This window comes from Triturus cristatus, chromosome 3_1 (genome assembly GCF_964204655.1).
Source record: "Triturus cristatus chromosome 3_1, aTriCri1.1, whole genome shotgun sequence".
Classification (NCBI taxonomy): domain Eukaryota; kingdom Metazoa; phylum Chordata; class Amphibia; order Caudata; family Salamandridae; genus Triturus; species Triturus cristatus.
In genome coordinates, this window is record NC_140583.1 from 872,451,765 (window position 1) to 872,477,807 (window position 26,043).

The window sequence follows — 26,043 nt, forward strand, 5'->3', positions numbered from 1 at the left end:
ACGGTTTAAGCAGGGAATCTAGGCATTGAAAAAAAAAGTGAAAAGAGGAACGGTAGCCACATCTGACAGAGTGCCGGCAACAAAGGTATGAATGGGTCTTTGTGCGAACCTTTGTCTGATACTTCTCTACATAAGCCCCCATGAGATTTCTGCAGTGACATGCTGTTGTGCCAGCCTCCATCTAAAATATCTATGTGGTGCCAGCCGGTCTGACGCATCTCTGCTCAGGCATGCTTTTCAGTGGCACACACTGTAAAACAGGTCTATGATGTGGTCGTCTCTGTGTGACAAGCCTTTGCCCAAACCACTGTCTAACACATTTCTGCTGATGAACAAGTTACTGACCTTTGGTAACGCTTTTTCTGGTGGATATAGTATCTGCCTGTGGATTCCTCACCTTGTGAACATCCCCTGTGCCAGCATTCCACTGAACTTTTTTCCCCAGCACTCCACGCCGACGTGGACGACGTCATAATGCATCGGCTCCGCTCGTGACTCCGTATGACGTCACCGGAGCCATAAGAGAACCACGTCGGCGTGATGACGTCAGTTCCACCCATTTTTTCCGTGCCTCCGAGGCGAACAGGTGGACCAACGAAAGACTCAAAGTATACACAGTATACAATATACAACCACATATACATAGTATACAAAGAAAAGGAATGCTAAATAACCAAGCATTTCCTACAAATGTACAAGAAAGCATAACAACATCTCAAACAAGACAACTTTTAAGGTATACAAAGGTGGACAACGGGGAGGCGGGTGGGCCAGTGAGGAATCCACAGGCAGATACTGTATCCACCAGAAAAAGCATTACCGAAGTTAAGTAACTTGTTCTTCTGATGGATACAGTGGATTCCTCACCTTGTGAATAGATTCCCACAGCAGTCCCCACTCCCGGAGGAGGGTGTCCACCTTCCTATACCAGAAAGTCTTGCAAGACAGAGCGCGCGAAGTGGCCCTCCCTCCTCATCTCAGAGTCCAAGCAATAATGCTTTGCGAAAGTATGGAGGGAGGCCCAAGTCGCAGCTTTACAAATCTCTGCCACAGGAACACCCCGGGCCAAAGCAGATGTAGATGATTTAGCTCTAGTCGAATGAGCTCAGGAGGAGTCTTACCAGCCAGGTCGTTACAGATCTTGATGGTTAGGATAATCCATCTCGACAAAGTGTGCTTGTGCACCGCTCTTCCTTTTGAATGACCAACATAGCCAACGAAGAGCTGATCATCCAGACGAAAGTCTTTCGTTCTGTCCAAATAAAAACTCAGAACCCTCTTTGGATCCAGGCGATGGAGTCTTACCTCCTCTTTGGAGGGATGAGGAGGTGGATAAAAAACAGGGAGAGTAATAGACTGCCCCAAATGAAACGGAGTAACAACTTTTGGCCCTGACCGTGGCCACAGCACAGCCCTGCTGAGCCAAGGAAAGAGCAAACTGGAGCACATTAGAAAGATGGGCTTTTAAAGGGTCAATGGACCTCTCTCCACACCATTTCACAAACTTAGACCACCTGTAGGAGTAAATGGACTTGGTGGAGTGTCGCCTGGCCGATAAAATAACATCCACCACATCAGGCGGGAGAGAGAAAGAACTCAGGTTGCCCCGTTCAATCTCCAGGCATGAAGGTGTAAGCTCTGGAGGTGGGGGTGTAGAACCTGCCCCTCCGACTACGAGAGGAGGTCTGCCCTCAGAGGGATACGGAGCGGAGGGCACGAGGAGAGGTGGAGAATATCTGTATACCACACCCTTCTTGGCCAATCTGGGGCGACCAATATGACTTGGGCCCGGTCTTGGCGAATCTTCCTCAGAACCCGAGGAATCAAGGGTATGGGAGGACGTGGCGCCGAGGGAGTCGGCAACGGCGTCGAGGAAGGCTCCGAAGAAGGTCTGTCCTGACGAAGCCGAGATGGATCCCCAGACGGCGCCGGAAACTGCCACGAAGGCGCCATCGGCAGAAAGGGCATACAGGGGGCCTGAGCGTAATGCTGCGGCACCCCTAACGTATACGCCATAGGACCCACGGGACCAGTCGGTGCACCGGATGGGAAGGCAGCCCGATTAAAGATCCCATACATGGCATTTAAAAAATGCGAAAAATCAGTACCTGGAACCGGGAACTGTGGATAAGGTGCCGAACCTGTATCCATCTGCGGAGTACTTGGCAGCGGCGCCGCAGTGTCCTCCACCGGAGCTGCAGAATCCTCAGTCCCTGGAGGAGGCTCTTCTTGTTCCTGACTACCATTAGAACCAGGCGACTCCACTGGAACCAAAGACGGCGCCGGGGACTGCGCCGGTGATCGCGCTGGAGTCCGCTTCGGCGAAGGAGATCCTCCCGGAGACTTAGAAGGAGACAAGTCCTTACTTCGACATCGTCGAGGCGAAGCAGACCTCGATCTCCTGTTCTTTGAGGACAGACGTCGAGAAGAATGTTTCCTTTTTTTATGATGCTTCTTCGACTTCGATGACCTCGAAGTCGACGACTCCGGCCTCGACCTCTTCTTTTTTCTCCCTCTCTTCTCCTTTCCGATCTTGGCCATAAAAAGCTTAGCCTTCCTCTCCTTTAATGCCTTCGGATTCTTCCTTCTACAGCATACACAATCTTCAACATCGTGGTCAGACGAAAGGCACCACAAGCAATCCTCATGGGGGTCCGTCATCGACATATGGCCCCCACATTCCCTGCAGGGCTTAAAGCTCGACTTCCTCGTCGAAGACATTACAGATTTTACGAACAGTAACACCTAACAACTACAAAGTAGCAGGAGAGTACTGGAAAAACCGTTGCGCGTCGACGGCGTGGAAAAAAGGGAACTGACGTCAATACGCCGACGTGGTTCTCTTATGGCTCCGGTGACGTCATACGGAGTCGCGAGCGGAGCCGATGCATTATGACGTCGTCCACGTCGGCATGGAGTGCTGGGGAAAAAAGTTCAGTGGAATGCTGGCGCAGGGGATATTCACAAGGTGAGGAATCCACTGGCAGATGTATCCATCAGAAAACACTTATTTGTAATTTGTTTTAGTATCAATAATATTTAACAGGTTTTGATATGGTCAACATCCAACATTTCTGCGGCCGTGCCTGGGAAACAAAAGCCAACAGTACCCATGAAACTCCTGCCTACTCGACCCACCACCATTGGGTCAAGCCCTGGATCATTCGTAAGATAAGTAAAACAAATTACATAACCAAAGAATACTTAGGAAGTTAACCATCTGGAAGTTACTTTGAAGCTAAGGCTCGTAGTCTGGCTGGACAGGTAAGACTTCTATTATCACTGTAAAGGTACTGCAGGACTGAGTTCCACAGTTTCACAAATCTATCAGACTCATCTTTCAGATTTTTCATTGGCAATCAGTTGCCACAATCTCTGTTTATTTCGCTGCTAAGATAGGATGTGATATTAGTTTGTCCCGTCTAGAATGTAGTGAGTAAATCCCATATATAGGTATGCCCAGAATAACAAAGTGTTTTGCCTATCAGGTTCGCCTCTGCAATTTTCTTTATAGGTAGGAGGATCGTGGACCAGAAATCCACTAGTGGGGCAGGACCATATTAAATGTAAAACAGTGCCTGTGTCTCCACACCATCTCCAGCATAGCTCAGTGTGTTGGGTTAATGATCAGTAATCTGGCCAGAGTTAAATTCCACATCTATTTTAACTTGTGTAGGGTCTGCCGGCCCTTCGTATGGTATGCAAAATTCGTGCTGCGGGTGAAAACCAAGTCCCATTGCTTTTGATCTATATGGGTCCCTAGGTCTTTATCCCAACTAATTTGATATAAGTATTCGTGTTGGGCATCTCTCATTGAAGAGAGTTTTTGACGAAAATTCTCAAATGTAGTGAGGGGTAGAATGGCCACTTCCCTTGTAACCCATGGGACACTCAGTGGCAAAGTTGGACATAACGGAGGCTGTCATTTTCTGAGATCAGCTAAGTGGATTTAATATCCTCAGAAAGTATGATAACACCCTTATGGTAAAGTTCCTGCAGGAGGCAGGGGACTCCTTTTATCCAGGCCCGAAAGCTGTGTCTATCTAGCCCCCGTCTAAAATCAGAGTTGCCCATTTCTGGTGTCATGAGCAAGGGATTTGTAGTGTAACCTCTGTGTCTTGTCAGATGATCCCAAGTGGTTAGGGTGACTGCATATAGGTGAGAGAAACAAATTCCGACATTGTTGGTGTTTGGGGAGCCATTAAACTCCACTAAGTGCTGTGCTGTAATGTTTTGATTCAGTGTACACCAAATTTTGTCTGACATTTATTTGAGCAATTCAATTATGTAGCGCAAGCGTGCCATGTCACAGTAGTTGTGTATATTCGGGATCCCTCAAACCCCTTGCTGTGGACGTGCGCTGCAGATATCTTCATGGATCCTTGGTTTTTTCCACTCACAAATAAAATTATTACAAAGAGCCTGTGGTCGGGTCAGGTCGTTTTTCGTGAGTGCGAGGTTTTAAAAGATGTACATTTTCGAGAGTATAGTAATTTAAACAAGGCAATTCTGTCAGACCCATAACATCTAAGGGGGCCAATACACTAAGACGTTCAGTGGAACTGTTCAGGCGCCTGACATTGAATCTTTAATGTTTTTGCTCAATCCATCCCCAAATGATTGTCTCGGCTTTGCAATTCCCTGTCTGACAGGTCTGTAAGCCATAATATGTTTACTGTGACACCCAGTCTGACATATCTCTGCTATTTCAGAGATCACCTCTCTTTCACAGCTTAAATCTGGCACTTCTCCTTTGTCGCTGCCTCTATCTGAGGTCATGTCTGTGGCAGAGCTTTAAAAATGTCTGCGTCTGGCATTGCGCCCGTATTGATAACCTCAGTACAAATTGTCACTACTGTGGTAACCATGATCTGACAAATAATCAGAGCCACTAATGAGCAGTCACTGCTAAATCAGCTCCTGACCGGGGTTCGTCTGCTGAAACATCCACCATCTTACTTATCTCAGTGTCAGCCTTGCTGACAAACATCTGCTGTGAAAGTAATTTCCTCAAATTTCAAATGTGTCAGCCAGGCTGAAAATTCAGTTGTAACAATTCCTGTATGAAACGTCTCCAATTCCGCTATTGTCTAGGTCACTGCTGTGACAGACCTTATCTGACATGTCTTTATTGTGTCAGCTACAGTCTCATGTGTCAGCCCCAGTCTGAAGTATCTGTCAGACTCTGTCTCATATGCCTCTGCTGTTGCTGACCATATCACTTGTCAGTGATGTGTAAGCGAATCTCAGAAGTAAGGTACCGGTCAGAGGTTGACATAGCAGACACATCAAACAGGGACATAAACTGACAAAAGACTCACATCTGGCCAGTACTGTAACAGGTGTTCCGTGTCAGACTCCGTCCGATGGGTCTCTTCTGTCAGGTCCTGTCTGATATATCTCGGCTGTGGAATCCCCAGCCTGACTTCCTCCAACATCAATTTGTCCGACGCATTTCTTTAACACCCAGACACTCCACAGCCTTCTGGTTATGGCATGGTTAAACTGTTACTTACATCATGAAAAGGGAGCTTGAACTGAACCTCATAGCCCAAATGAATCCAATAACTAGAAATGAACCTTTCCCACCATCTAACATCATATACCAAACTTGAGAATAGATGCTCAAACTTATTGATGTTCAAAGTCCTAAAGACCTAATGAGATGCACACTCTAGTTGAAACATTCCAACGTTAGGAAGTTTGGGCTTCGCTAATGACGACAAGCAAAATCACAATCTAAAATGTGAATTGTGCATCGCAAGTAGGCTCCTTCGTAAGGGGTTCAGCCAATTAGGACAAAATCATCTCAAGTCTGATCCAATATAACAAGTTACTTACCTTTGGTAACACGTTATATGGTAGAGACTATCTAGCCGTAGATTCCTTACCTTTGAATATCCCTAGGTGTCAGAATGGATCCGTAAGATTTTTCAAGCAGTACCCCTGTGCGCCGGTTGGTGGTGTCGTTCGGCTCTAGGTCATCGGCGTCATACACGTCAGAAGTGACATGTGCAGTACCTAAACAGGCTCCACCTTGGTGAGTTGATGTCTGTTACTTTTGTGACTTTCCGTACCAGGAGCACGGAACCATGATGAGAACTGACCACTGGTGTGTTAAAGACTAAGGCAATGAAAAGGGTGTCTCTATACCTGAACCGGTTCACAGAGTGGGGAGGATGGGTAGAGAATCTGCGGCTAGAGTCTCTACTACACAAGGTGTTATCCAAGGTAAGTAACTTGTTTATCTGCTAGACTTACAGCCACAGATTATTTATCTTTGAATAGATACCCTTGCAATACCTCTCACCGGAGGTGGGTCTGCGAGTCCGATTAATTCAAGAAATCCTGGAGGACTGTCCAGGCAGTAATATTTTGTGAGCATTTGCAGCGATGCCAACATTACTACCTGACAGATTTAGGAGAGGAACACCGCACGCTAAAGTAGTGGTTGCAGCCTTGACTCTGGTATAATGAGCCCCTCAGGGAGCGGTTTCTTGGCCAATGGGTAGCAAATGTTAATGCACAGGACTATCCCTCGTATGACGGTTCTTTTCTGTACAGCTTTCCCTTTATTTGCTCCCACACAGCCCACGATTAGTTGATCGTCCACCTGGAACTCTCTTGTGCAGTCAACGACAACACTCTTTTTGGGTTCACATGGTAAAGTCTATCCTCTGTAGGGATGAAGACGAACAAAGAAAGTAGTCAGGATGATGTTCTGGCCTACATGGAAAGGAGTGACAACTTTTGGCACAAAAGAGGCACAGGCACAGGTCCGGAGAATCCTACTGATAGACGTTATGGCCACTAAAAAGGCAGTTTTTATGGTTAGCAACGTAAGAGGACAATTGTATAGAGGCTCGAATGGTGCACACATGAGAAAGGTCAGGGAAAAATGTAGGTCCCACTGAAGCATGATAAAAGGCTAAGGAGGGAACATATATTCCAGGCCTTTAAGGAATCTAAATAAATTCCAAAATGGTATGCAGTTCCTAATCGCAATAGTGTGTCTATACAGGTCAGCTAGGTTCCACAGGGTATGCTGGGAGCATCACTATGTAGGAACAAATGACCTCATACACATGAATAGGTGTCATGATTCATCACTGGGCTTTTGCTCCACTTGGGTCTGCGCTGCTATGCCTGACAGGCACCCTCTATGGGGGCTCTTTACCAGAGATCTTTTCAAAAGCTGTTTGGTGGAGTGCAGGTGTGTGGGTATTGGTGCAGATTAGTGTTTAAGTGAATGTGTGCAAAAGCTGAAAATAGGACAGGGGGTCCTCTTCAAAACAATTTTAATGATCGAGTCCTACTGCCTACATTAACATCAGTGGTGTTATCTATTAGAAGAAATGCATCTATAATAGCTGTAGGTCAACATGTTTCAAGCCTAAAAGAGACAAATAAATGATCTAGGGGTTCTACCTCAGGAAAAGTATAGCCTAATCTACACAGTGACATGAGCCTCTATATCTTCTTCAAGTCAAGGTTACCTCTCTGAGTATCAGTTAAAAGAAATCAATTTTCGCCAAGACCTGTTATGTAGACAACAATAACAACATTCATTTCATTCTGGTAACGTTTCAAAATTAAGGTACAAAATGCATGATAAGTTTGTTAATGCTCGAAATTTAAAGTGCCCCACACGTGGAAAGTACAAACGTCTCACACACACCATAGAAGAAATATCTGTATATTGAAAGTCCAACACACTACGTGGATCGGTGTATTCACTTGCCCAAATTGGATATATTTCTTGACTAATCAAGTAATGAGGAACGACACGCTCATTTATGTGCTGTAAAATGACAAAGAAGTGAATCCGTTTGACCCGGTTGTCAGAGTCTGTCTGGGAGGAGTAGCGCTCCTAAATTTGATTACCACCGACTATGCCGTATTTACAATTTGTTGTGGGTCAATGTGCTGGTTACCTACTTGCATCGGCTGACTCGGGAGTGCTGAAAACCAGTGGTCTCCAGAATTTGTACTATTTTCCCATCAGGTGATTGGGAGCAGGTGTGACTGTTAAGGGAACACGTCCGGGACGAGCCGCTAATGAGATCCGACGTAACCCAGGCGTGTAGATCTTAAAACGAGTAATCAGGAGAGGACTAGCCAAGTAAGACCGGAATCGGTCTTGTTATTCACAGTAGTTACGGTTACAGGACCACAAACTCATGAAGTATGTGTGAGAAGTTGGCCTGATATGTAGTGCTCACTATTCTAGTGATCACTGTGTATCATTCCAAACGACCCTTATTGATGATTGGTTGTAAGTCAACCTTTTAGACCAGCTATCCTAGTAGCGTGGATACGAGCAGTCTTAGGCTAAACTCTAGAGGGCGTGTTAAGCCAGCTGTTTACCATCACATATACCCCTTGAACACCAAGTGAAAGGACACCACACAAGTTGTTATGAAAATAAAAGGATATTTATTTATAACAGGACTACCCTGGCTCTTTATGAGTCAGGGAGCTAAGCACACTACAAAACTCTTAGGAAAATACTTCAGTTGCACAATTTACACAAATGCCCGAGGGGCACGAGAAACCACCTACACTAACAGTGAAATGCGAATGGTTAGAGTCTGGAGATACGGATCCCGGAGTGATCCGATCAGTGGGACTAAACGAAAAAGGAACTGGACACTTGTAGAGCGAACCTGCGATGGAGCACCGAGATGCTCGAGCTACCTAGCCCGGAGGCTGCGGCTGCGTGAAGTTCGTCAAGATGTCGGGAGTCCTCGTGTAGTCTCGGGAGCCTGAAAGAAGAAGTTGCTGGCAGGCGACCAGTGACGATGTTCAGAGCGATCCAAGCCTGGATCGGTGGTGAAGGAAAACCTGAAAGCAGAGGGGACTCAGTTCTCAACCGCTAGCCAGCGATCGTGTGGGTACCAAGAGGGTACCGGCGGAAGTCACCTCGACCAGGTGAGTGGGTGACGTCGGACTCGGCTGTTCCTCGGACCAGGAGGCGCGGCGGCGACCAGGATGGAGGGCGAGCTGTCCCACGAAGGTGTCTGCTGTCGATGATGCTGGGCCCAGGAAGGGGCAGCGGATCTTGGCAGTGGCCACCCAAGCGGGGGAGTCAAGATGGCGTCGGGAGTGGACCAGGAGGGTCCGGGGTACTCCTCTGTTGAAGGGGAGCAAGAGCCAGTCTGGAGCAACCAGACTAGTGATGAAACAAAACGTGGTGCGTCGTGAAGCGGGCCACAAGCCGGTCGGCAAGTGGTCGGACAACGCGGTGAACAGCAAGGAGCGGAAGGGCCCCCCACGCAGATCTCGTGGATGCTGGGGAGACAGACTTCGATGCTGGAGCTGCTCAGGGTTTAGGGTTTCTCGAACCCTAGGCGCACTCACTCGAGGGTCCCTCGGTGGGCGTGCTAGATAAGCGTCGTGCAGGTCCTGAAGATAGCCGGTCCCGCAGGTCTCGTCACACCTACGACTCTCAGCTGAGCTGATGAGGGAGGTAAAAGGTCAGAGATGGCCGGGAACTCGGGTCTCGTCGAGCTGGGCAGTCTTGATCCGTAGGAGAGACTTACAGCAAACCGCAAGCGCTTAGGTGGTGCCTGCTGGTGCAGGGTGGCTACTCCTTAGCCACAAGGGAGAGTCTTCAGAAATAGTCAAGAGTTCCTTTCGTGGAAAGTGGTTCGTGATTCGGAGGTATCCGATTATCTGATTATCCAATTTGGGAAGGGGACTCGCTCCTACCTTTATTCTAAGAAAAGGGGCTGGCCCGTGACTAGGTTCTACCTATGGGTGGAGCCAGGAGGGGGGTGGTTACACCCCTATCCTTTGTCCGGCTTCGCGCCAGCTCAGGGGCTGGTGTGCCCCCGAAACTGGTTTGAGCCGGGCTATGCACAGTGAGCACCGGGGTGCCACTTGCAATCACCTTCCTTTCAGCCCTGCCTACCTGGGATACACAAACCCTGTCTGGGACGGTGCTAACACCGCCCTCGACAGGAAACCCTTTGTCCAAGCTCCCCTTGCTGGAAGGTCCCCCAGCAGCAGGAGGTCAGACTTGTGTCTGGTGGCAGCATCCATTTTGTGATGCTGAGGCTTGAGTCAACTTTAACCGGGGTTCAAGGTTACTTCCATGTCGTGTCCCTCTAAAAGGGGGGAATGCTAACCCCGTCACCAGGACTGGCGAGGGGTTCGTATTCCCATTCGTATGACACCTTACTCGACATGTATAGGTGATGCGATGCCAAAGTTAGCAAATAACCGCAAGGATTATAATGCATTAAAAGTAGTTGGCCCGCGTCACCATGGAACGGCTATTAGGGCTTGGTTCCGCAAGCCGTCGACGGGCTCAGCTCGCGCCAGAGCACCGTCCCACATGATTCCCTGCACTCTGCCTTCAGGATTGATAAGGCCTGCTATAGGAGTGACTGATAGGAATCCATGTGTCCATTTTAGGGTTTAGGGGTAGGAATACTACACCTACAGCAACGGGTGATTACACCACGTGGCCCCAGCTGTCGTGCAGCCAGTTGTGTCAGATTTGGGCGGCCATTCCAGGGGTGGCATAATACATGCCTCAGCCCCTGGTAGGCCCTGGGTACACCGATGCCCTGGATACCTGTGGTATGCTGAGACAGGGACTGACAAGGTGGCCCAGTTCCAATTAGTGGATGCACCTAACGTACATGTGTGTTAATTTCGAGAGAGAACAGCTAGGCTGTGGGTCTGATTGGCAGGCCCACAGCCGGAGAAAGTCGTAAACCAATGAAGCAAAAGCAAAAAATCTGGGTGATCATAGGATTGCAGACCCTACTCTCCTACATGACCCCCCCCCAAACTTTGGGACAATAAGCTAACCTTGACCAGGTGAGTCTTCTTGCTCTAAGTGGAAATACCTGGAGAGCCCATCTGCATTGCCATGATCAGTGCCAGGTCTATGCTCCACTGTGAAGTCCATCCCCTGTAGGGAAATGGACCACCTAAGTAGTTTGGGGTTTTCACCCTTCATTTGATTTAGCCACAAGAGGGGCTTATGGTCGGTCTGAATCTTGAAGTGAGTGCCAAACAAGTATGGCCTCAACTTCTTCAGGGCCCAAACCACAGCAAAGGCCTCCCTCTCAATAGCTGACCAATTCTTCTCTCTGGGGGTCAGCCTCCTGCTAATAAAAGCTATGGGCTGGTCATGACCATCAAAATTCAGTTGCGATAGAACAGCTCCCACACCCAGCTCCGAAGCGTCTGTTTGGACAATGAATGGTTTGGAGTAGTCTGGACTCTTTAGGATAGGTGCTGTGCACATGGCCTGCTTTAGGTCATCGAATGCCTTCTGACAGCTTGCTGTCCACTGAACTTTTTTTGGCATCTTTTTACTTGTCAGGTCGTTTAGCGGGGTCACAATGGATCCATAATTTCTGACAAATTTCCGGTAATAACCAGTCAGGCCCAAGAAAGCTCGAACCTGAGTCTGGGTGGTTGGAGAAGCCCAGTCCTGGATGGCCTGTATTTTGCTCTCCAATGGTTGAACCTGGCCTCCACCTACAAGGTGGCCCAGGTATACAACCTGTGTCTGCCCTATCTGGCACTTGGTGGCCTTGATAGTGAGGCCTGCCTTCTGCAGGGCCTCTAACACTTTCCTCAGGTGGACCAGGTGATCCTCCCAGGTGGAGCTAAAGACAGCGATATCGTCCAGATACGCCGCACAGAAGTCGTCCAACCCAGTGAGAACTCGATTCACCAGCCTTTGGAAGGTGGCAGGTGCATTTTTCAACCCAAAGGGCATTACCACGAACTGATAGTGCCCACCCGGGGTAGAAAATGCGGTTTTGGGCTTGGCCTCCTCAGCTAACCTGATTTGCCAATACCCAGCTGTCAGGTCAAACGTACTTAAGTAGCTGGCCGAGGCCAACCGGTCGATAAGTTCGTCTGCTCTTGGTATCGGGTGGGCGTCAGTCTTAGTGACTGCATTGAGACCTCTGTAGTCCACGCAGAACCTCATCTCTTTCTTACCGCCCTGGGTGTGAGGTTTCGGCACGAGCACTACGGGACTAGCCCAGGGGCTGTCCGAGGGTTCAATGACTCCCAGCTCCAACATTTTCTGCACCTCTGTCTTGATGCAGTCTCTGACATGATCAGGTTGCCGATAGATTTTACTCTTGACGGGCAGACTGTCCCCAGTGTCGACCTCATGGGTACACCACTTGGTCTGACTGGGTGTCAGAGAGAACATATGTCGAAAGGATTGAAGAACCTGTTTACAATCCTCTTGTTGATGTCCAGAGAGGCTGCCACAAAAGACAACACCATCTACTGATCCATCGTCAGGGTTCTGAGAGAGCAGGTCTGGGAGAGGGTCACTCTCCTCCTCCTGTCCCTCATCTGTGGCCATGAGCAAGCCCATGCCCTCCCTGTCGACATATGCCTTGAGCCTGTTTACATGGAGCACCCTGTGGGGGCTCCGAGGAGTTCCCAGGTCTACCAAGTAGGTGACCTCTCCCTTTTGCTCATTGATCGTGTGGGGCCCAGACCATTTGTCTTTGAGTGCTGCTGGGGCCACTGGCTCCAGCACCCACACCTTCTGTCCAGGCTGGTACACAGTCAGGACAGCCTTTTGGTCGTGCCAAGCTTTCTGTAATTCTTGGCTCGCCTCCAGGTTTTTAGACGCCTTTTCCATGTACTCCGCCATCCGCGAGCGGAGACCGAGCACATAGTCCACAATGTTTGATGCCGGCTTTCTGAGAGGTCTCTCCCATCCTTCCTTTACCAAACAAAGGGGTCCCCTTACAGGATGTCCGAACAGAAGCTCGAAAGGGCTGTAGCCAACCCCCTTCTGCGGGACCTCTCTGTAGGCGAACAAGAGGCAGGGTATCAGGACATCCCATCTCCGCCGAAGCTTTTCAGGTAGTCCGTGAATCATCCCTTTTAGGGTCCGGTTGAATCTCTCAACCAGCCCATTGCATTGTGGGTGATAGGGTGTGGTGAACTTGTAGTTGACACCACATTCCTTCCACATAGCAGTCAGATATCCCGACATGAAGTTTGCACCTCTGTCTGAGACGACCTCCTTAGGGAAGCCCACTCTGGAGAACACTCCAAGCAGGGCCCGTGCCACCACAGGTGCTGTAGTGGTCCTAAGGGGAATAGCTTCAGGATACCTGGTGGCGTGGTCCACCACCACCAGTATGAACTTGTGCCCTGATGCTGTCTGGGGTTCCATTGGTCCGACAATGTCGATCCCCACTCGTTCAAAGGGTACCCCCACCACTGGTAGTGGTATGAGGGGGGCCTTTGTCGTGCCACCTGACTTACCACTGGCTTGGCAAGTGACACAGGAGCGGCAAAACTCCTTCGTATCTTCGGACATGTGGGGCCAGTGAAAGTGTGGAACAATTCTGTCCCAAGTCTTATTCTGGCCTAAGTGACCTGCAAGGGGAATCTCGTGGGCCAAGGTGAGAAGGAAACCTCTCAGAGACAAGGGGATGACCAACCTCCTGGTCGCACCAGGTTTGGGGTCTCTTGCCTCGGAGTACAGGAGTCCATCGTCCCAGTACACTTTGTGGGTACCTGTGGCGTTCCCTGCAGCCTCAGCAGCGGCCTGCTGTCTGAGGGGTTCAAGGGAGGGGCAGTCTAACTGTGCCTTCCCCAGGTCTTCCCTGGAGGGTCCCCCTGAGCCCAGAAACTCAACCTGACCAGGTTCAAGCTCTTGCGGCTCAGTTTCCCTCAGTTCTTTAAGGTCAGCCTCCTCGGAGACTTGATCCACGACCTGGGGCAAGGGGGAAGGCGAAGCCTTACCCTTACTGCTCCTCTTCTTGGAAGGTGCCTGGTCCGTTCTTCCAGGATCCAGCACCTGTTCAGTGGGGCATCTTTTGGCCTGTGACCTGGTCACAGCAAGGACATGTGCTGGCAAGCCTAACATCTCCATGTGAGTCCTCTGCTCCACCTCTGACCATTGTGACGTTTCCAAATCATTGCCCAACAGACATTCTACGGGGAGGTCTGAACTAACCACAACCTTTTTCGGGCCACTTACCCCTCCCCAGGAGAAATCAACAACGGCCATACTGTGATTGGTAGTGACGTTGCTGGCATTGGTCACTAGGTAACTGGTACCTAGCATGATCTGTCCCGGGTCCACGAAATTAGGCGTCACCATGGTGACACTGGCACACGTGTCCCTGTAGGCCTGAGCCACTCTTCCATTTATCAAAGGTGTCTGTCTGTATTTGCCCAAAGTATTGGGACTGGCGTCAGGGGACATGTCCATATCCCCTGTACAGACAAGGACGGCCTGAGTGAGCGTGCCGACTAAGTCGTCACTCCCCTCGGTTCCCAAGGTTAACCCAACTAATGCCTTGGGAGGCGCACTACCACTGCTGACTGTACTAGGGGGTGCAGGTGCCTTAGGGGCTGCAGTGGCAGGAGTTTGCCCTCCTTTCTTGGTGCACTCACTAAACCAGTGAGTCTTACTTTTACAGTATTGGCACCACCTTTTTGACTGGCCTTCTTGAGTCTTCTTCTTCTGCGAAGCCTGACCCCCACCCTCTTTGGTTTGTTGGGGACCTGTCGAAGACTTCTGGTCATTTTGTTCGTTCTTGTTACCCTTCTGGTCTGCTTTCTTCTGACCACCCTGGTTCTGATTCTGGTTCTGCTTGACCCTTGTTCTGACCCATCTGTCCGCCTTCTTTCCCAATTCTTGGGGAGAGGTCAGATCCGAGTCGACAAGGTGCTGATGCAACAATTGGTTCTGACAGTTGTTTAAAATCTGTTCTCGCATGATAAGATTGTACAATCCTGTGTAATCAGTAACCTTGCTACCCAGCAACCAGCCTTCCAAAGCCTTAGTGGCACAATCGACAAAGTCAGCCCAATCCTGAGACTGAATTTTCTGGGTGTCCCGGAACAGCACCCGGTACTGTTCCGTGGTTAAGCCGAACCCATCAATCAGTGTGTTCTTCAGGACCTGGTAGTTGTTAGCATCCTCAGCTCTTGTAGTGAGGAGCTTGTCCCTTCCTTTACCTTCAAAGGAAAGCCACAGTATAGCTGCCCACTGACTTGGGGGGACGCACTGGACAGTGCAGGCCCTCTCCAAGGCAGTTATCCACTTGTGGATGTCGTCCCCTTGTTTAAAGGGGGGCACGATTTTACTCAGGTGTCTAGTGTCTATACCCCTGTCTTTCTCTCTATTGAGAATGCTGCCACCAGTGGGATCTAACCCACTTAATTTCTGCTCTCGGGCTAAGGCAAGTCTTTCCTTGGCGAGGGCAAGTTCTTCCCGCTCGATCCTCAGATTGACCTCCCGCATCTTCGCTTCATGCTCCCTCCTCTGAGGGGAAGTCATTCCTCTCTGAGAGGATGCCTGAGAGACATGTGTATGAACCGATCTGCCAGAGCCTCTGGAGAGAGACCTAGCTCGTCCGTTCCCAAGGTTAAGCCTGCTTGAGCGTGGGCCCGGGGCTCCCCCAGTTCCATTCTCATGCCTGCTTAAGTTGGTCCTTGTAAGCCTGCCGACTACCGCTGGACCTTTGTCTGCCTCGTCTCCCGATAACTCGTCCTCGTCCTCCTCCTCTGTGTGAGGGTCGAGGTCCGGGTCACCGAGGGTTCCCTCTAAGGGCGGCATGTTCCCATCTGCACTGGGGGGACCTGGGTTAGAGGACCTCCTAGCATCGTACGCCTCTAAGAGACCTATCAGTATTGCGATGGTAGGGTTAGAACCCTGGTTTAGCTTCCTGGAGGCACACAGTTGTCGCATCTCCTTGAAGCTAAGAGTTGCATATCGTGACACGACCTGTGGAGGGTCACTGACCACTAAGGGAGTCTGCGAAGACTCTCCGTGGATCGACATGCTTTTCTAGTGAGGTGTAAGTGTTGCACCTACCTACACTATGGGTTTACCTACTGATCCCTTGCTAGGAGTTGTAGTCAGGGTGTGCTAAGCCCTGTTACACTACAACAGCCGGTTCAGTAGAACTCGGAGTATTCTAAGTTAAGTTATATGTACCTGGGTACTTATGTGATCTTTCACTGCGATATTCTTAGGATACGTGTGTGGTAAAACAACAGCAAGCTCAAATCCCAACCGCTGCTCACCAATGTGAGAAGTTGGCCTGATATGTAGTGCTCACTATTCTAGTGATCACTGTGTATCATTCCAAACGACCCTTATTGATGATTGGTTGTAAGTCAACCTTTTAGACCAGCTATCCTAGTAGCGTGGATACGAGCAGTCTTAGGCTAAACTCTAGAGGGCGTGTTAAGCCAGCTGTTTACCATCACATATACCCCTTGAACACCAAGTGAAAGGACACCACACAAGTTGTTATGAAAATAAAAGGATATTTATTTATAACAGGACTACCCTGGCTCTTTATGAGTCAGGGAGCTAAGCACACTACAAAACTCTTAGGAAAATACTTCAGTTGCACAATTTACACAAATGCCCGAGGGGCACGAGAAACCACCTACACTAACAGTGAAATGCGAATGGTTAGAGTCTGGAGATACGGATCCCGGAGTGATCCGATCAGTGGGACTAAACGAAAAAGGAACTGGACACTTGTAGAGCGAACCTGCGATGGAGCACCGAGATGCTCGAGTTACCTAGCCCGGAGGCTGCGGCTGCGTGAAGTTCGTCAAGATGTCGGGAGTCCTCGTGTAGTCTCGGGAGCCTGAAAGAAGAAGTTGCTGGCAGGCGACCAGTGACGATGTTCAGAGCGATCCAAGCCTGGATCGGTGGTGAAGGAAAACCTGAAAGCAGAGGGGACTCAGTTCTCAACCGCTAGCCAGCGATCGTGTGGGTACCAAGAGGGTACCGGCGGAAGTCACCTCGACCAGGTGAGTGGGTGACGTCGGACTCGGCTGTTCCTCGGACCAGGAGGCGCGGCGGCGACCAGGATGGAGGGCGAGCTGTCCCACGAAGGTGTCTGCTGTCGATGATGCTGGGCCCAGGAAGGGGCAGCGGATCTTGGCAGTGGCCACCCAAGCGGGGGAGTCAAGATGGCGTCGGGAGTGGACCAGGAGGGTCCGGGGTACTCCTCTGTTGAAGGGGAGCAAGAGCCAGTCTGGAGCAACCAGACTAGTGATGAAACAAAACGTGGTGCGTCGTGAAGCGGGCCACAAGCCGGTCGGCAAGTGGTCGGACAACGCGGTGAACAGCAAGGAGCGGAAGGGCCCCCCACGCAGATCTCGTGGATGCTGGGGAGACAGACTTCGATGCTGGAGCTGCTCAGGGTTTAGGGTTTCTCGAACCCTAGGCGCACTCACTCGAGGGTCCCTCGGTGGGCGTGCTAGATAAGCGTCGTGCAGGTCCTGAAGATAGCCGGTCCCGCAGGTCTCGTCACACCTACGACTCTCAGCTGAGCTGATGAGGGAGGTAAAAGGTCAGAGATGGCCGGGAACTCGGGTCTCGTCGAGCTGGGCAGTCTTGATCCGTAGGAGAGACTTACAGCAAACCGCAAGCGCTTAGGTGGTGCCTGCTGGTGCAGGGTGGCTACTCCTTAGCCACAAGGGAGAGTCTTCAGAAATAGTCAAGAGTTCCTTTCGTGGAAAGTGGTTCGTGATTCGGAGGTATCCGATTATCTGATTATCCAATTTGGGAAGGGGACTCGCTCCTACCTTTATTCTAAGAAAAGGGGCTGGCCCGTGACTAGGTTCTACCTATGGGTGGAGCCAGGAGGGGGGTGGTTACACCCCTATCCTTTGTCCGGCTTCGCGCCAGCTCAGGGGCTGGTGTGCCCCCGAAACTGGTTTGAGCCGGGCTATGCACAGTGAGCACCGGGGTGCCACTTGCAATCACCTTCCTTTCAGCCCTGCCTACCTGGGATACACAAACCCTGTCTGGGACGGTGCTAACACCGCCCTCGACAGGAAACCCTTTGTCCAAGCTCCCCTTGCTGGAAGGTCCCCCAGCAGCAGGAGGTCAGACTTGTGTCTGGTGGCAGCATCCATTTTGTGATGCTGAGGCTTGAGTCAACTTTAACCGGGGTTCAAGGTTACTTCCATGTCGTGTCCCTCTAAAAGGGGGGAATGCTAACCCCGTCACCAGGACTGGCGAGGGGTTCGTATTCCCATTCGTATGACACCTTACTCGACATGTATAGGTGATGCGATGCCAAAGTTAGCAAATAACCGCAAGGATTATAATGCATTAAAAGTAGTTGGCCCGCGTCACCATGGAACGGCTATTAGGGCTTGGTTCCGCAAGCCGTCGACGGGCTCAGCTCGCGCCAGAGCACCGTCCCACATGATTCCCTGCACTCTGCCTTCAGGATTGATAAGGCCTGCTATAGGAGTGACTGATAGGAATCCATGTGTCCATTTTAGGGTTTAGGGGTAGGAATACTACACCTACAGCAACGGGTGATTACACCACGTGGCCCCAGCTGTCGTGCAGCCAGTTGTGTCAGATTTGGGCGGCCATTCCAGGGGTGGCATAATACATGCCTCAGCCCCTGGTAGGCCCTGGGTACACCGATGCCCTGGATACCTGTGGTATGCTGAGACAGGGACTGACAAGGTGGCCCAGTTCCAATTAGTGGATGCACCTAACGTACATGTGTGTTAATTTCGAGAGAGAACAGCTAGGCTGTGGGTCTGATTGGCAGGCCCACAGCCGGAGAAAGTCGTAAACCAATGAAGCAAAAGCAAAAAATCTGGGTGATCATAGGATTGCAGACCCTACTCTCCTACAGTATGTAAGATGACAAGTTCGTCCAAAGGGAATATATTGAAAAGATTTTTCTGTATGCATTTTGTTTCAAATTTATCTGGTGTAAGTTTATGTAACCTGCTGATCAGGGATCCACAATTCTAAACCTCGTGGCATGGAATTTCATGATTAAGGCTAGATGCATTAGAGGAAAGGAGAAATATCCATTGTTGTTCCTTCCTAAAGAGGGTTCTCTGGTTTATGTTTGGATATTCTTACAGCACGTATGTCTTCTGCAGTTTGTCCCTCAGTGAGGAAATGTGTGCTCATTTTCGTGTTCGCTTTGTTGCAGCGTATCGTGCTGCAATGTTCATTTATTCTCAGTTTAACAGGGCCGGTAGTCATCCCTGCGTACTGTTTGTTACAAGGGCACGTGATCAGATAAACACAATTTTTGGTGTTGCAATTCGTGTGTGTTTTAAGTGTCCATACCCAATTGGTCTTTAGGTGCACCACTCTAGAGCTTAGTGTGTAATCACACGCCAGGCATGACCCACAGGGGAAATGTCCTATTACTGGGGGAAGGTCCCACAGTGATCGCTGGTTTGTCGCTCCTGTCACGTGTACGTGTGTGTATAAACATGTCTTTGAGGTTGGCAGTCCTTTTGAACGTGAACCTTGGTGGTGGAAACTATAGTTGCCCAGTTTGTATGACTGACCAGTGATTCATTATTTTTCGTATCCTGTTATATTGTGGTGTAAAGGTAGTGACACGGGGCGTGTTCAAGATGGAGACCAGCTAAGTCTCACATCCCGTAGCTCCGCCGGACATTGTAGGCCCTGCAGGCCAAGAGGTACACAAGCAACACTCACAGCCAGTAATTAGAGTGACCCGGGTGGGGGGCATCAACGCGATACCTCCGGAGAGACTAATTGGTTCATCAACCGGTTAATCTACATCATCTCGATTGTGCCTGAGAGGCGTAAGTTACAGTGAAAAGCTTTAAAGTGCACCACATCACCCTGCTTTGCATTTCATTTGATCATAGTGGCTTCTAACATTTATAGGTAAGTACTCTAAGATTTATCTTTTTCCAGTATAAAGTATAAAGTAATGACAGATGGCAATATTGTCTTCCAAGTGATTTAAGTTATCAGTCTGTAAAAAGGTCAAAGAAGAAGATACCAAGGTGGGAAAACTATATAGTAAAAAATAAAATATTGAGTGAGATATTTAGCTTGGAAGACAATTTACATAAAAAGTAAATTTGTAATTCTGGATTATTTACAAATGTGCAAGCATCGGACAACAGTTGCTTGTTGTGCTGCACCAAATTACAATGTCAGCATAGTATTTGCCATGCAGATTAATTTTCTATGTATACTCAACCTCAGGCTAACGTCATTGAAAAAGTACTCACCAGAACAAAGATCTTTGTAGAACTGTTGGTTGGTCAAAATCTGGGTAAGAACAGTTCGCATTGCTCCTCCCATTTTTGTCAATTCCTCAAGGAACGAAATGTGCGGGTCCAGTGTCTGAAGAATTTTATTTAGGTCTTTTTCAGACGGAACATCTGCTGCTACAAAGATAAATACATGGATTCAATAATAAACACGGACAGTGATCACAACTGGCTGACTACACTTGTAAGTGACATACCATCAATTGGTCTCTAGGTTCCCACACAGTCATTCATATTATCAACTCTGCCAACGTTGAACACTGAATTTAGAGCTAAATTATACATATTATCGATAAACTAGACTATTGTGCATATGCTCTCTACGTGTATGAACCCCTTAGCTGCTGAAGTTCTTTCACCCCTGTACTGAGGCCTCTTTTTGATGTATGGGGCACTTTGCGCTTAGGCTTCATAACCTTTTCCCCACAAAAGTAACTCGGGCCAAATTTCAGCCTGGTTTTTCCCCACATCTTGAGATTCTAAACAAACCCAGGGTTTGGGGATACCCTTGGGGGGAACTGAGCAAAAGATAAACCAACATTTGGAATTTTGTTGGAAAATGGTCCCAAAAAAGTGCTGTGTGAGAGAACATTTTTTTTCTAAAAATGGCATCAACAGAAGGTTTTCTGTGCTAGGATCACCACCTCTTTCCCAGCTTTCCAGAACAAGCAGAGTTGTAAAATAAAACCAATTGCTTTTACCACAGTGTTTGTCTTTTTCTAACTGATAGTCCCAGTTTCCTATTTTATTTATATTCCAACCTACTTGCAGGTGTGAAGCACAGTGGTGAACCCGCGAAGCTGAACATTTGTGAAAACTAGACATAATTCCTAAATCAGCATGGGTCATTTATGTAGATTGCTCATGGATTTCCCCCCAAAACACTAATTGTTGAATTAAAAAATAATGACAATAAATAGTAAAAATAAAACAAATAAAAGGCTATTGGTGAAGTTTCAGTAATTTCTTTACTATGATGGTCGATTGACAAAAGTAACATAACAATGCATCAGTCAGGCCCTTCTTGGTGCAGGGATATATAGTGTTTGTGGCTGTCCATAAGCATGCAATACCCTGAGGCAATAACTTAGTTACAGCTTGCAACAGTTATTCATTGGTTGAATTCATTGATTCAACCATACAGCAATTCATATGGTAAAATCTAATGAGTAAAAAATGGATATGAAGGAAATCTATGTATTTTTTAAACCTGCACAAGATTCAGAATTTAGGCTTAATGGTTTATTGTAAAATTGCGGATTTGGGGTTACCCATACTGTCTTATTGTTTCGGTAAGAATGTTGCAAAATATGTTCTTGCACTGGTGTACATCTGAAAGTCAAAAAATGGAGAGAGATCCAAAGGTTCTTAACAAATATGGTAGTTGAGCCTATCACCCAAAAGTGGAAAAACCCCAACACACAACATGGAGACATCAACATTCTGACATGGAAAACAATGCTTGTTGGTGATGTGGGGTGCTGCAGAATTTAGGCCCAGGGTTTGGCGCACTCAGAGAAATGTACCAAACGCAGATATTTTTCAAAACTAGACATCCAGAGTTGTTCAAGGTGATGAGTGTCCTGTATGGGGTCACCTATGTTTTCTTCCCCAGAATGCCCTGCAAACCTCAACCCTTAGCTACAATCACATTTTCATCACATTTCAATGGGGGAAAGTTCTGGAACCTGCTGGTTTCAACCAAATTTCTACCAACCAGTGTTCATACACTTCTTCCGATAAAAACAGAACCCTGAAAGGCCTGGAACCTGCATCAGAAAAGGCCCAAGGATAAGAGACACAGACGAAAAAGTTACTTACCTTCAGTAACGTGCTTTCTAGTGGATATTCTTACCACAGAATAACCTTCAGGCTAGATCTTGAGTCGATTTTCATATTAGTGCGGCCCACTAAGTGGTGATGTGCGACTTCGCAGTGGTGCCACAACACCCTGGAATGGACAGAACAGTGACGCATACAATTGCCACCCCTGTGCTCTGATGTCAATTCCTTTCTTTACTTGCCCTCCTTCGCGAATCTGGACCTCTGCTCCTTGATGTCTGTTTTACCACGAATTCCGAGCTTTTTCACAGTGTGTTAGGGAACAATGTCTCCACCAAAAACAACAGTTTTCAACCCATGCCATGACTGCAAGACGCAGATGTCAGTCACAGACCAGCACAAGGTGCGTCTTTGGGGTCTAGGTTCTGGACACGACTTAAAGTCATTTGAGAAGTGTGCACTCATGCACACGAAGGCAAACAGAGACCGGAAGGTTATGTAGTATGTTGCTGAAACAAAAAATAAGTTGAAGCCTTGGGTTAGGAGTTAGGACCCACTCCAAGTCATAAGACTGGGTTTGTTCCCGGTTCCCAGGAAACTGTCCCAACCAATCAACTTCGTGCCCCAAGTCCTCCCATAAGTTAAAGTCTAAGTCCAAATGCAAGAATAAGAAAATGAAGTGGAACTGGACTCCATTCCAGTCTGACTCCAAAGTGAATACAAGAGGATCTCACAATATAAATGTGCACTCCTTTGAGGTTACCAGTCCCAGAATCAAGTCCTTACATGGTCCTGATGTGCCCTGAATTTCCTGAACAGTCATCGATCCTGCAGCAAATCATGGCCATCAAAGAGACCTCATTTCAAATATTGAGAGTGCTTCCAGCTCCCTCAGCGTCTTCAGGCACCATGGAGAAGCAACGACCACCAGCTGGTGAGTTACTACCCGGCGCAGTCTGTTCCGAAGGGAATAGTTATCAGCCCATACTGACTGCTGAACCGACTTCAACTCCAGTCCTATGATCCACTTTGGTGCAAACTCCACCAGCACGGGAGGGTGACAAAGGTGACTATTCCCAGGTCAGACCACAAGCCGATATTGGCCAAAGCTTGACCAATGTCATGCTATAAAATTACAAAATCATAACTTGCAGCCATGGAGCCCGACTCTAACCCTGTGCCTCAACCATATTGCAACTACCAGCAGAGTCTTTATATATATATATATATATATATATATATATATATATATATATATATATATTTTTTTTTTTTATTCGGATTCCAATCGGCGGGTGCATCCGCGATAGGGCTGAATCCAAGCCCTAGTTTCAATTGTTTAACAAAATTGCAAAGCACACCACTCCCAGTGCGTTTTTAGGCTTGTTTATTCATCATTCTGGCTACAACCAACGCATTTCAGCCCAACGAGGTCTTTGTCACGGTCAGTGAGTCTCTTGTTTATTTCACTTTTTATACCATTCACATACTGCCAATTATGAGGTATTGTGGGAAACGTAGTGCTTGTATCATTTGATACATGAATATAAATATTTACACTATTTACAAAGTTGTCAGTTTCAAGGTTTTGGTTCATGTTGCAGTTTTCTTTACATGCGGTTTCAAATGTTAAATTCAATTACATTTCTCGCATAGTTGCACATTTGATTTAAGTTTAGTGCATCACTTGGGGCAGTTTTTTGTTCAACAAAACTTACACACATTTGTTATGTATAGTTTTCTGTGTTTAGTACACATTTTCTTTGTAAAAACCCATATTTTCCTGTTCTTTTCCAGTTTCTATGTGCATGTCTTTTTTGGAATAATTCTTATAATACAGTCAACTGTTTGTTATTCAGGTGTGTTCTTTATGCCAAGGGAGTTCCTCTCATTTCTGGTCTTTCAGTCTAAATGTACATATAACTCCTCGTCATTTTTAATCCCATGGGGGGTCTTAGTTCTTAATCTGATTATATACCTTGATTCAGTTTGGCGAAGTTGTTTAATACGGTTTCCTCCTCTCTCATGCATAGGTATTGCATGAATTCCAAAGAAACACATTGCTTTCCAGTCTCCTTTTTGACATTCCATTATGTGTTTCGCAGTTGCGTAGGAAACATCCTTATTTTTTACAGCCCGAATGTGTTCAAGGATTCTTTTCTTAAGCATGCAAATAGTGCTTCCTATATATGGCATACCACAATTGCACTGGATGATATATACTACAAACGTTGTTGTGCATGTTATTGCTGGTTTGATTTCAATTGTTTTGCCTTGAAAATCCACAATCCTTTTCCGATTTTCTCCGATCTTACATGCCTTGCATGTGGTGCATTTTGTGAATCCCTTTTGTTGTTTATTAAGCCAATTTTGTGGTGGTTCTTGTTGAAAGTTGCTCCGTACGATTAGATCCTTTATTGATTTGGTCTTCCTGTATGTTATCATCGGTCTTAGTCCTAATAAGGAGCCAATGTCTGGATCATTGGCTATCAGATGCCAAAATGTTTGAATGTGCTTCCTAATACAGCCACTTTCTTTGCTGTAGGTTAAAATACATCTTGGAGGTTTCTGTTGTTCATTATCAAATGACATTTTTTCTTTTTTAGGGATCAAGGTTTCCGTTCTTGTCTTCTGATGTATTTTTTTGTTTGCCCTTGCGTAACGTGGTTTCGTTACAACCTTGTGCTTTCAATCTTTGTGATATTTCATTTATTTTTTCTCTGGCATCATCCTCTTTTGAGCAGATGCATTTCATTCTTGTGAACTCACCGTATGGGATGCTTTCTAACACAGGTTTTGGGTGAAAGCTCTTCCCGTGTAATATACTGTTTGTTGCCGTTTCTTTACGGTATAGGGTGGAATGTATGTGGTCCCCCTCAATTTATATCCAGGTGTCCAGAAATGCAATGCCTTTGGTGTTTGTGTTACATGTGAAACTTAATCCTATTGAGTTGTTTTTCAGTATATTGAAGTATTGCAGGAAGTCTCTTTCTGAGCCGTTCCAAATAATAAACAAATTGTCAATAAACCTGACCCATAAAATTATACTGTTAACATAATCTTGATTTTGTGTACTCCAGGCTGTCTCTTTTTCCCACCAGCCCATTAGGATATTCGCGTAGTTGGGCGAAAAAGGAATGCCCATGGTGGTACCACAGTCTTATTTATAGGTCATGGTTAAAGAGAAAGATATTGTTTGTTAAACACAATTCTATCAACAACAGCAACATTTTTGTAAGCTCCAATTCTGAGATGTTTCGCTATTGCAAAAAATAAGCACATGCCTTTAATCCTATGTTGTGTTGGAACGATGCATATAGTGAGACCACGTCTATTTTAGCCATCATTTACTCTGGTTTCCAATTTATTCCATTCAGAATCCTTAAACAATCACTAGTATCGCAAATGTACGAGTTCATGCTTTGCGCGATAGGGGCTAGAAAATGGTCCACATATTCCGAAACTTTCTCATACAGAGAGTTGCAGGAAGAGACTATTGGTCTTCCTGGTGGTTGCTTTAGTGACTTGTATATCTTTGGTAAGAAATATTTTGTCAGTATTTTTGGCAAATCATTGGTTAGAAATTGCAATTCATCCTAATTCAATAAATTCGCTTGGTGCCATGATTTCCATTTTTCATTGAGTTGTATCGTCATTTCTTTGATGGGGTTCTTTTGGAGCTTGGTGTATTTGGAAGTGTCATTTAGTTGCCTGTATGCCTCGTTTTTATATGCTTCTATGTCTGGTATCACAATATTACCGCCTTTATCGGCAGGTTTGATCACCAGTGTTTTGTTATCCATCAAATCTTTCAGTGCTTTCCGTTCCTTACAAGTTAAATTTTCTCTTCTCTTGGGATGTGTGATTTTTTCCATTTTATCTATTTCTTCCGTAATTGCTTTGTGACTTCACCTTCATCAAGATTAAACATCAGTTCCAGCATATTCTGCAGATCTGGTATCTGATCTATTGTGAGGCGATTTGCCGTTTCCTCTATATTTTCAGGTAATCGCGGTGAAGTGTTAGCGGTCTTTTTTGATGCATGAATTTTGGCAAGTTTTAGTTTCCTCACATACTTGTATGTCTATTTTTGTTTGAGTATAATCAAAATGGTTTTCCGGGCAAAAGGACAATCCCTTATTTAAGAGTGTCGTTTCTTTATGTGATAGGGTGTATTTAGATAGGTTCACAATG

At 47.1% G+C, this 26,043-nt stretch overlaps 1 protein-coding gene across 7 annotated transcripts in view; it reads right to left on the reverse strand.

Annotated features, from left to right (window-relative positions):
- UBR3 (ubiquitin protein ligase E3 component n-recognin 3) overlaps positions 1-26,043 on the reverse strand; it is a 2,077,978-nt gene that overhangs the window by 1,817,114 nt on the left and 234,821 nt on the right. For all 7 annotated transcript variants that reach the window (XM_085645338.1, XM_085645337.1, XM_085645336.1 and 4 more), the window contains exon 3: positions 20,026-20,184. In XM_085645338.1, coding sequence (XP_085501464.1) covers positions 20,026-20,184 — 159 coding nt within the window. The remainder of the gene's footprint in view (positions 1-20,025; positions 20,185-26,043) is intronic.